The 12,706-nt window shown below is 40.6% G+C and overlaps 1 protein-coding gene across 1 annotated transcript in view; it reads right to left on the minus strand.

Moving 5' to 3' along the window:
* LOC142492236 (vomeronasal type-2 receptor 26-like) overlaps positions 1-10,318 on the minus strand; it is a 124,107-nt gene extending 113,789 nt beyond the window's left edge. Inside the window, exons 1-2 of the mRNA XM_075594905.1 lie at positions 10,181-10,318; positions 9,756-9,983 (exon numbers count right to left, since the gene is read on the minus strand). Coding sequence (XP_075451020.1) covers positions 9,756-9,983; positions 10,181-10,318 — 366 coding nt within the window. The remainder of the gene's footprint in view (positions 1-9,755; positions 9,984-10,180) is intronic.
* Between the last annotated feature and the right edge of the window lie 2,388 nt (positions 10,319-12,706).

A 12,706-nucleotide genomic window follows, 5' to 3' on the forward strand; every position in this document is an offset into this window, starting at 1 on the left:
GGGGGGCTTTCCTCCCTGGGGCGTTCTCTAAAAAAGGCCCCGAATGTCTTGAGTGTGTGGGTGGTGACCTTGGTTCTCTCCTTGGGCTACGTTCCCTTTCGTATCTATTTTCTCTCTGTTCTATTGTAGATCTTGCTCTGTGGTTGTCTAAGGGCGATCTAGCCCTGTGATTGTAGTCATGATAGTCGCTGTGTTTAGTGGTGTGTGATTTGTGTTTCCATTGATCGTCGTATTGGTGTCCCTGTCTGTATTGTTTTCTCTCTTCATCTCTTCTATGTGTGTCAGATCGCTTGGTATCTCTCTCGTGGTATGTATTTGTCTCTCTGTGGTGTTCATGTTCCCTTGGTATCCATTCCCTAGAGGGGGCTTGTTTTTCATCGTGCCTAAATTTTACATTCTTATTATTCCCGTTTTTCACGTTAGATTTAGAGTAGTCTGTGTTTGTTTTGTGGTTTGAAGTGCTGGGACCATTTTCTGTGTTAGTGTCTCTACTCTTATACTCGAATGTTCTCTTGTGCTCCCTTGGAGTGCTGGGTGTGATTGGTGTGATTTTCTGCCATCTTGGGTTTGAGCTGACTAGATAGTCCTCCTCGTCTCTCCTATATTTTTTGTTTTTTGATTCTATTAAATTTCTTTCTATCATGTCTATCTCATCTGCTAGTTTTTTGTCCCTACTTTGGAAGGTAGGGTTATCCATTATAGGTTCTAGTCTTTTCTGTATTAGAACCACCTCCCTGTCTATATCTGACAGGGTTTTGCTGTGGTGTTCAATGATGAGTTTCATTAGGGTGTATGAGCATGTATCCATAGTCTCTTCCCATATGACATTAAATTCTATGTCTGATAGATCAAATGAGGCTTTTTTGGAAAAACGTAATCCTCTTGGGATACGTTTTGCATCTAGGTATTTCTGTAGATATACCTTGTCCCAAACTTTTTTTGTTTCTTTTTTTAGTAATGTCTCTAATTATCAAACTCGTTATTGATGGTTTCTATGTCTCCCATCTCGGCCGTCTCAACTTCCTTCATTTTATTCTCTATATTATTGCTTCTGAACAATCTTTTAGTGAATATGCTTTCTTTGATTTCATTGGTGTTTTCTATTTCTAGTATTTCTTCTTCCATCATGTAACGGTTAGGGTGCACCTAGCTATGCCAATCTTTTTATGGACGTCTGGGAACAGGACAAAATTTGGTCCACACACGAATTCAGCGCAGATCTGGCGCTATGGCGAAGATATATTGACGATATCTTCTTCATCTGGAAAGGAAGCGAGGTAGATCTGAAACGATTTCTGGAATACATCAATAACAATGAGATAAATTTAAAATATACAGCATGTACAAACCAAGTCTCAGTAGACTTTTTAGATCTCACTATCTATGTAGAGAATAACACTTTCAAAACCAAAACATTCTTTAAACAGGTAGATTGCAACAACTACCTACTGCGAACAAGCTGCCACCACAGAAAGTGGCTATCCAACATACTCCCAGGTCAATTCCGCCAAATCAGGCAGAATTGCAGCGATAATAACATCTTTAGAGAACAAGCAGGTATCCTGAAAGATAGGTTTGTTAATAAAGGGTACAATAAAAACACATTAGAAGAATCCATTAAAAAGACAGGCCTCCTACAAAGAACAGACATTCTTAAAACATCCCAAAAGCAACAAAGAGATGATTTTAACACTCCATTTTTAACTCAGTATAGCCAGGATTCAGGTAAAATACAACAAATCCTAAATAAACACTGGCACCTTCTACTAGGGGATGACACTCTTAAAAATTACCTCCCAGAAAGACCCAGGGTCATTTTCAAAAGAGCAGACAACATAAAAACCAAGCTAGCACCCAGTCTCTTCAGAACAGACAACACCAAAAAGGAACAGAATTGGCTATCAACAGCAAAAGGTTTTTTCAAGTGCAGCACCTGCAAAGCATGCAAACAGGGCTCCAGCGACAAGATCAACTTTTCATCACAAGTAACAGGTGAACAATTCAAAACTGCACAGTTCATCAACTGCAAGAGCGATTACGTAGTCTATCTACTAAACTGCCCCTGTGGACTACAGTATGTCGGCCGTACCAGCCGACCATTAAAGGTTCGTATACTAGAGCATATTGGGAACATTCGACGACAGTTAATGACCCACAGCGTGTCCAAACATTTTTCACTACAGCACCAGGGAGATCCCTCCGGCCTCACCTATAGAGCCATAGAACAGATCCCCCCCCTCTGGCGAGGGAGTGATAGACTAACCAAACTAGCCAAAAAGGAGACTTTATGGATCTACAAATTAAAGACGCTAGCACCCCTAGGACTTAACATTGATATAGACATTGGGGCTTTTCTAGTATAAAGTATTATTAGAATAAAGTCTATTAGAGATCTACTTTATCAAGGTATACTAATCATGTTTTTCTTCTTCTTCCTTTTCTTCTTTCTCTCCTCCTTCTTCTTCTTCCTTTTTTCCTTTTTTTTTTCCTCTTTCTCCCTTTTTTTCTTTTTTTTTTTTCTTCTTTCTCCTAATCCCACCTACTCTATTCCTTTTTTCCTCTCTCCCCCTCTCTTGTACCAGCACCGCCGCAACTTTGAGGATCCATCAATACTTGTATTTATGTTAACTTACTTCTTATTGTACCAACAAGCATATGTAGCATATCTGCCTCTGTTTAGCTTAACCCACTGAACACACAGCTATAGAGAGACTATCACTGTGACCCTGGAATCGAATCCCCGATGCACCACATACAACCACACTTGCAATATAAATTTTAAAAATAACTTTACACCACAAAGATACCACTACAATTCATAAAATTTTCAAATTTTCAAACCAACCACAAGGGGGAACCAAAACCTCTAAAACTATCCCTTTTTCTATCATCTGGGCAATCCAGCATATTTTCAATTCAGAGTATTAATGAAGACACATGTGATGCGACTAATTTGCCACACATGAATTTTACTAGCTATTTTTATTATTAATTTTACTAGCTATTTTTATCATAAATTTCTATCAAAAAAATTTTATCAAAAAAATTTTTTTATCAAAAAAATTTTTTTATACTACTTTTTTCCACATAGCCCCTTTCAATCACTTAGTCTTTTTTAACCATCAAACCATTTCTGAACTATACAATCACCAGCTATAGAGCTGTCATAACCAATGGTAGAGCCATGCATACATACATGCATGAGTAACTGCACTCATTTTAAGAAAATTGTTTAAAGATGTGTGTGTATTATCCTAATTACTGAATTGCCTACACCACATGCGAGGTAATCAGAATCCGAGTAATCAACTATGCAGAATTGATGCCATGTATGAAAAATTAATTGCTTAACATATTATCAACATTGTATAAAGCACAATCGAATCATGCATCCGCATTTCTTTCACTTTTGAATCACTCATTATAGTTAATGTACGATGAGTCTAATACCCACCATTGAATAAAGGTTGTTTTTATCATGTAATTTTATAAAACACTAATTGATTGCAATCAACCAATCAACTAGGTTTTAAGCCTATAAGAAGGGAAGACACAGGGCATCCGGCAGGAACCTGATGAAGCATCACTGCGAAACGCGTAGTTCCCTGCCGGAGCCCATTGCCTGAAGGACCCAGCCAGCCTGCTGACATACGGTAAGCCCTCCTCTTCCGGTCCCGCCATCGGACGCGATCACGGGAGGCACACTGGTCGGAGGAGCGTGAACGGACGATCGGGCTGAAGCTGGGCTGTTGCCTAAGCTGTATCGTGAGTGTTATATTTGTTTGCTGTTTTTTTGCACTTAATAAATTCCATTTTACTTACTCACCGTGTTCGGCCCTTTTTTCTTCTAATTTGGGCACCCGGAAGATAAGTCACTTGCATACTGCCTCCATTGGGAGGGGGAGGAAGCTATTCATTGCTTCAGGCAGCACTTTGCTAAAGTAAGACTGCCCCTCATATTCTGCTAATCAGCAAAACTACCCCTGTCAGACAGCAGGCTATACAAAAGCCCGCTAATCACCCGCTTTTACCCCCCTTTTTATCTCACTACCCCCAACCTTAGATCAGTTCAATTAATCACAGAACTCCATTTTTAAACATATGAAAAATTTTATGCAAGCATTTTATTAAATATTTTAGGAGAGAACTTTTTATCACTGTATAAATGTACTGTTTGGCTATCTAAACACTAATCACGTGTTCCTTATCTGTACGGTCACCCATTCACTGTGATCACGGACCTCAACCCGTTAAGTTGGCTTCAAAGGGTGTCAGGGGAAAATGCCAAGTTTCTGCGCTGGAGTCTTGCTTTGCAGGAATTTGATTTCACCATCCAGCACAAGAAAGACAGTGAAAATGGGAATGCAGATGGCCTTTCCCGGCAGGACAAACCTTGCAAACTGATTTCCTCAAGAGATGCCAGGCTAGCCCAACCACCGGATGAGGTGGCCGGGCCACAGCCTGCACGTTGAGGTGGGGAGGTGTGGCGATAGGGTGTTAACCAGGCCAATAATAAAGGTTTTATACCCAGCTTGTAAACCCTAAATTGCTTTGGGACTGAAGGGGTTAATTGTATGTTCACCACAATGACATGTTTTCCTCTACACCATCTTTATTGTCCCTGTTTTGCAGCTCAGTACCTAGTTGCAGTGATTGAAATGTATGTAGAATGTGCCAATTGTATTCACGACACAAGGTGGATCTCCTAGTACTCAACCAAGCGCTGATTGAAGAAGCGTGCCGGTGAGCGAGCGGCCCCATTGAAGCTGAGTATTACTTCCTAAACCACAGACGTCTATTCCACAAACTCAATTGGATAAGTGGTCTGCGGTCTAAGGTTGAAGTGCCTACTCGCAACAATGTGTCCGGCCGTCTTGTTATCCACTTAACGTGAATGGGGAAAGGATGTCTGCGGTTAACGATGGAGCAGAGACCGAATGTAGGTCAAACCGCAGACCACATTACAGAACACATTCAATTAAGTGGCTAACTCGCTCTAGGAAGGAGCTAGCACTCTAATATTAGGAAGCCAAGTAGCTGCGAACATACTCACACAGCATATTTGTTTTATATTTGTCACACATGTAGAAACCACATATAAAATTAAAATGTGTTTCCTTGCTGTTTTAAAATGTGGGGACAGGAACCTTTTCCTGTCAGCCCGGCAATGAATCCATTAACATATCAATGTGTTATGGATGCATGAGCTGAGGGATTTTTCCTCTCCGTAGTTCAAGAGAACCCTGCTAAGTAGGTGCCCCAGTGTCTAGAGAAGTCCGGAGTTGAAATGCCTCAGAGACCCTAGGTCTTAGGCCGTCCGGGATATTGTAAAGTGCAAGATCCTGGTGCAACATATGGGCTAATCACACCTTGTAGTCAAATCCCAGACTTACTGTTGCCAGGTAAGAGGTTGGGCCCGGTATGCTAAGCAGCCTAGGTGTCACCTTAGCGCATGCTCTTAGCAAACCGGGAAGCAACTTCTGCCCGTTCTCGGAACTCCTTGCAAGTCTAGGATAGGTGGGAAAAGTGTTCCCAAGGGAGAGATTGGTTGTGTATGTTAGTTATAGGACCCTTAAACCTATAAAGATGCCTGCTGCCCAGTCCCTGTGAGATTCATCTGAAGTTCAATCTCAAGATTCACCAAGTACAGCGTCAGTGGTTCCGGAATGTGAGGGGTTAATTACATCGTAACCAAGGATTGTGCCCCTCTTCTGGAATTCGGTAGAACTAAGGATTCCCGAATGAATCCTGTAACGACGTTACAAACTTTTTCCTTATGGCGGAGATAAAGGGCTGGCAAGTTGCGCCCCTATCCAAGGATTCTCGCACGGCTCAATTTGCTAACCCACTTGCATGAGTGCAGGGGTGTCCAGAGACTTTGTCTTCAAGTTGTTCGTTTCGTGGACATTTTATTTTGTTTCCCCAACCCAGTAACTGTATTTTCAGTGTAATTGTGAAGAATTTTGTGTCTGTCTTAAAAGGAAATAAATTACAATTTATTTTACCCTCCTTGTTTTGCTCAATCCAGAATCCCAGGTATTAATGTGTGGATAAGTCTTGGTCTCCCGTGACATTCATTTTGTATTTGTCTATCTGAAATGTAAACCGTAGACCCATGTCATTTTTTTGAATGACTGTAATATGCTAGTCAGCTCCTCTAATTCTCCGTCCCAAATAACCAAAATGTTGTCTATGAAACGGGCATAGAACACCAGACCGCCACAAGCCTAGCATTACCCCACATATGGGAATTCTCCCACAATGCCATATATAGGTTAACAGAGCTGGGGGCAAATCTGGTGCCAATGGCCGTTCCACAGACCTGTAAATAATAAATATCTTCACATAAAAAATAATTATGTTCCAAAATGAAATGGATAGCTTTCAAAATAAACGCTCTTTGTGTATTTCTAAATTGAGTGTCTTTTTTCAGAAAATGTGACACAGCCAATAATCCTTTGGTGTGGTTTATACAAGTATACCACGAGGCCACATCACATTTTGCACAGATGTAGATTTCCATGTAATCTCAGAGATGGAGTTGATGACGTGCAGCATGTCCCTAATATAAGATCTCAATTTGACCACAATTGACTGTAGAAAATAGTCTACATACTAAGACAGTTACTCCTTCAGAAAGGGCTGGAGAGCCTGAAACATGTAGGAGATTTTATGTTAGTTTGTTTTTTGTTTTTAACAATGTAATTCAATAAACTTTTTTTATTTTTTGCTACCTCTGGTGAGTTGATCAGTGCTTTCTCTGGGTTCCTGCTGTTCCACCAATTTTTTCAATTTCTACTGCCCCATGATTGGAGTGACGCACTTCCGCAGCGCAGGTTTCGGCAATTCGCTACGCCTCATGGGAGAACGCTGAGAGGAGGCGGGCACTTCCATGTGTGCAGCCTGAAGTTTTTCCCAGACGTCTGAGGCTTCGGTATCACCACAGCTTCAGCACGCGGGATCCTACAAGGCTTTATTTCAAGAACACAGGTATTTACCTCAATATCTTTGGACATAAAGGGATGCAGAAGCTAGGACCGAGATATTTATGCTAATGAGTTACTATGGGTTCGGTTCAAGGCTGACTCTAGTTTCTCTAGCTACTCTCTTATTGTGTCCATCTTTCCCTGTTAGTTCAGTCCTTCATTGTACACAATAGGCGATTTTATTTGCCCAAGAACCTATAACCTGATTTGCTGCGGATTAAGAACCATCTTTTGGACTTCATATATGTCATATACTTTTCATTTTTGGGTCTCTCAGATCATTTCTCAGAGTCTCTGTATCGCTATTTTTGGAGCTATACAAGATTATATACTAAGACATGCTGGACGTCATCGACTCCACTCCCGAAACAATAGGTCTCCCTAGCGGTTGTTTAATACTCCTAAGTAATTTTGCTTTATGATAGAACACCGGAGTTCTAGGATGACGTTTAAATAATAACTCTAGCTTGTACTAGATTGTCTCCAGCTTGTACTAAAACTCTCTGATTTTGTAATAACTTGCATATATTTTGCCTCTATTAGAAGGTTTTTAAATTATTTTTGATAATCATCCATTGTGTCATTAGCAAATACCATATAGGATGTACTATATCCTAGCAAATGAGTCACCTCTGTCACATAATCAGCCCTGTCTTGGAGAACAATTCCCCTCCCCTTGTCATCTTGCCTAATTACTGTACTATTTTTTGAGTTTTTGAGTTGCAATTTATAGTTTTTTTATATTTACATTATTTATATTATTATATTATGCTTAACTATTTGGCATATTGATTAGAGCATTTATGTTTATGAGATTGAAATTAGTCATTAGTGGATATACTATGCACATGAGTTTCTAGCTAGCATTTCTTAATTTGTTGTTTTCTGGATATAAATAGCAGCAACCAGTATACCCAGAATTCATCCCCTGACAAAATCAGTATATCTGAAGAAACGCGTAGGGTTGCATGTGATGCTGATGTCTAGGTGTTCATCCGTGATTTACTGACACCATAATATCAAGTATAAACGCTTTTACATTGAATTCAATCCCTGCCCGGAACCGAAGACACCGGAGGTCTGCTTCCGGAGGAAGAGTTTGACGTGACTGACAGCGTGAGTTCCTGCTGGACGGAGGCTTGTGGTAGTCAGCATGATCGTTCGGAGCAGTGGAGGAGAGGAGCAGAGTTCTAACCATTAATCGGAGCATGAGTATAATTCTCATAACACACTTTTACAAATACTTTGTGAGTTTTAATTTGTGAGCCTTGGATTTAATTTTTTTTTTTTTAACAGTAATGCACTAGGTTTGGGCGCTATTTTCTTTTTCTTTGTCTATGCAGGTTTGAAAGGGAGGTTGTTGTGCAACTAAAGATGGCTGCCTGTTTCCTGCTCTGTGCATTAACCATTGGGACTTTTATTTTGCTGGACTTATTATATCACTATATATTTTTACTTTATATTTTATTTTTTATTTTTGTATACTTCATACATGTTATATGTTTTTGGGTCCTAACATTTTTTCATATATTTAATACATTTTTTCTATTGATGCACACAACCAAAACCAAGTAAAGGGAAGGCAGTGTGCCGAATATTACCCTCCCGGTTTCTTTGTTTAAGGGCAATGTCACTAGCAGCTATGTTTACTTTAAGCCTTAAAGGCTGCTAACCGTGACTCACTGCTCTAAATTACAATAAGCATGTATTCTGTCATCTATTTAAGTATGTTCTCTGATGAAATGCTTCCTTACAGAATAAGAATATTTATTCCCTTCATTTGGGCTACTGTGAGGAATCCGCTCCTGGGTTTGGCTGGAACCAATCCTTCAGGAGCTTGGCTGGTTCCAGACAAACTTTTCCCTGCTTCTGCAATCACCTGCCTCTTGTTGCCTCCTGTGCAGCTCTGGCCTGATTGGCCTTCTGTGCTATTTAGTTACTACCCCGCCTTCAGGAAGTTGCTGGACATAGACTTTGCAATACCAGTTACAAGTATCTGTGCTTGTCACAGACTCTTTGTTTGGCCTTCTAGGCCCCTTGTGCCTTTTCTCCTGTTCCTTTTCCCCAGCTTCCCAAGGCCTTCTTGCATAGCAGACCCGGCGCTACTTTCCTTGTTCCTGGCAGACTTTGCCTTTGTCGTGCTGAAGCGGCTACGCTGGTTTCCCCAGTGTTTCCTGTGGCGTGCCTGCACCCCTGGTTCCTGTGGCCTTCATCCTTCGCTGTTCCTGTTCCCTCCTTCCAGAAACCCTGGCACACGGAAGCGGCTTCTCTGAACTTTTTCTGCCTTCCCGTGCTGAAGCGTTGGATTCCCAATACTGTGGCTTCTGGTTCCTGCTTCCTCCAAATGGAGTTTGTTCCTTTGCTGAAGTCCCTGTACTGAAGCTTCTGGTTCCTGTGACTCCTGCCCTTTACCTGTCGCACTGCAGCTCCTTCGCTAAAGCGTCTCCGCTGAAGTGGCTTCACTCAAGGTTCTTGCCTTTTATGCTGAAGTAGCTTCACCCAATATTGCTGGTTGATGACCTCGTTTCCTCGACCACCGCTCCTGTGCCGCCTGCCTTGACCCCTGCCTGGATAACGCTAACCCTGCTTTCTCCAATCCTGACCTGGCTATGTTTCACTATGGACTGCGCAATCCTGAGCCGGCTTTGAGGCCTAAGGTCAATGTTTTCATATCCCCAACTCAGCCCCGTGGCCCGGTCCCGGTCCCGGTTTCTGGCGAGCACGATCGTTACAGCTACTCACCTTCCTAAATAAAGAATTGTTTCTTACCTCAGTGAATGAAGAATTCCATTGAATTGCACTGTCATTGATTAGGATTTGAGAACCTTGACTTCCAGTCGAATAAAAATGTCCAACTTGAATTTCTCTCAAAGTCTTGTTAGGCAGTATAATATAGTTTAGAATGTCAAACTTTGCAAAAGAGTTTTCCTCATCATCAAAGAATACTTCCTCACCCCCTGGGGTTTTGAAATGAACTTTTTTCAAGTAATAGTTTACCTAAATAGAAAGAAAAAACAAATATGTTGCAGGACGATGATTATGTCCTCATCTTTATAGTGTTTCCCACAGTGATTACATTTGATCATTGTTCAGTTGGATAATCTAAAAACCTTTCTTGTATATGTAGCACCTATTCCCCCTGCCACGGAAGATTTGGCAACTACATGGGTGTTTCCCTGGGTACTGTAGCTCACCTGCTGGTTCAGGAGGTCTGATTCTCCGTGGTTGGAGTTTGGGAGCAGCGACAGGGAAGTCTTTCTCGTGGTTCTTACTGTGCAGCGCCTTAATCCCATGATGATTCCTCTTTTTCTATTGATATTCTCAATAGACATTAAGCATGCCCTACTTATTAGAAGTACAGTACATATGTAAAGGTAGTCCTTGGTTCACAACGTTTTGCTTTACATCGGACGAGATTTCCAACGGCGGCTAATGCAATAAAAAAATGCATCATCCGTCGCAAGTTTCGCGTACCCGACAGAAATCACCACCTGTTAACATTGGTCCTGCTTTCCGACGATCTGCTATCCGACAGGGGTTTGCGGGGATGCTTTGTGTCGGATAAGCGAGGACTCATTGTAATACAATTTGAAGAAAATTAGTTTGGTAAAAATGTTTTCATGTTTTAGATAAATCAATATCTTTATATTTAAAAAATAAATAAAAAACACTTCTAGACTTTAGGGCCATTTGTGAAACATTTTTATTTTGGTATATTCAGTTTTATTGGTTTTGGTAACTTACTACAGAGGCAGTAAGAGGTATTGTTGAGTATTCAGCCAGGAAACCGCAGTTGAAAGCTGCCTGACCACTGCCTGCTCGTGGCTTTCCCGCGGCCAGACTAATTTCCCATCAGGATTAACACAGCAGGGTCCCTGCTTCTGAATGGGACCCTCCCTGTGTTAATCCTACCGGTCTACACCAGTCTAGAAGAGCTGTGCAGTGAGAGCAAACAGAAGCGGACCCTCTCCTTGCGCGTCTCTAACAGGCTATCGCGCTGCTTTTATTTTATTTTATTACATAGTATTGCAGCACCCCTACTCACTCAATTCAATTAATAAAGTGACAATTTCATTTGATATCATATTATAAAGAGTTATTGCCAGATTGGCTAACATATCTATATTCAAAATAATTTGGCAAATAATCACTTAAATCAAGGATTTTCTAGTATGAAAATATTTTCCTTTTAACCCTCCTGTGTAATATTCTCTTCCTTTCTATGTGCAGATGTATTTCTTCTCACAATACAGGGGAACAGCATTACATTGTACCTGGATTGTAAGAAGAAATGCAGTGTTTTGGGACAAGCGGAGACAGGACCCACCAGAGGGTTTGAGCAGGGAGTAACAACCATATTTGTTTTTCGCTGCACTATTTTTTGCACAATTATGTTTATATGGTAATTTAAGATCTGTCACTTGAAGTTATTACTGTGTATTAGAGCACTTAATACAAATCACTTTATTGTTAGTGACCACTCTTTGCGGAAGCGCCTTTTTTCACCTTTCTCTGTACTTATGTACAGATGTAGCCAGATTCTGTTTAATTTCTGTCACTTGATGCAAACTATTAATCTCATCAACCTGAAGGAGTCAAGAAAATGTGTAATATTTAAGATGTAAATTCCTATATTACACTTTAGTAAAACACATGTACATACTTTTTTCCTGATATTTGCTAATTTTCACAAGGAAAATCCATCCCTATTCATGATATACATGTTCACCAAAATATTTACCATCCATGGCTGCCAGGTCTGACTTGGGATATCAGTTTTTGGGAGCTTGTTGTTAGTGTGTAAATACATGTCATGCAATGCATGTGCAACAGCATAAACCGCTGTATATACGCTGTGGGTGAATCGGAAATTATTCACATCGTAGATAGAGGGATCCAACACACTGAGGTCACTATTATCGTCACATTCAGGGACTGAAATTATTGTCTCATAAGGGTCTGGAAATAATGTCATATTTTGAGGCAAACAACGAAATGTGCCTACCCAGATAAACTTGAGAAATATGTTGTCTGGATATTTATAGAGATCTGCACTTTGTAGGAAATCTCGCAGACCTGGGATATCCCCTCTTTGCACAGAAAACCTCAGAGTGCCACTCAACTGTTCAATGCCATAGAGCTCGTGTAATTCTGGGAAAATCAGCAATGTGGCAGGTAGAATTAAAACTTTCCTTAATCCAGATACAACTGAAGAATATAAAAGGATAGATATTAAACGTGCTGGGTTGGTATATACAATGACCACCTTACAGCTGGATTTTAGGACAACATCCAGATGTTTGTCGTACCAGTCTTCAGCGAGAACAGTTATGAGGAATTCAACACAGCTTCCGCTGTTAATTATTTCATCTCGTAGTTCCCTGCCCACTCTGTAGTTACTTTCATCATCTGAAGTGATAATCCCAACCCAGTTCCAGCCAAAATGCTGTAATAACTGAATGATGGCCTTATACTGGATTCGCTCATTGGGCACAGTGCGGTAAAATGATGGAAATCGTATTCTGTCATTAAAAATGGGATCCATAGCTCCATAACTGATCTGCAGAGAACAGGAAAATAATATAATGAAGACAGGCAACACCATGATAGCCAATACATCAGATTATTACCACATTGTTTAAGAATGTCTTTATATATAAAGACAAGATACAGATAATGTTTTATACTTCTGTCTCCAAAGCATGAATATTCAGGAACAA

This window comes from Ascaphus truei, chromosome 4 (genome assembly GCF_040206685.1).
Source record: "Ascaphus truei isolate aAscTru1 chromosome 4, aAscTru1.hap1, whole genome shotgun sequence".
Lineage (NCBI taxonomy): Eukaryota > Metazoa > Chordata > Amphibia > Anura > Ascaphidae > Ascaphus > Ascaphus truei.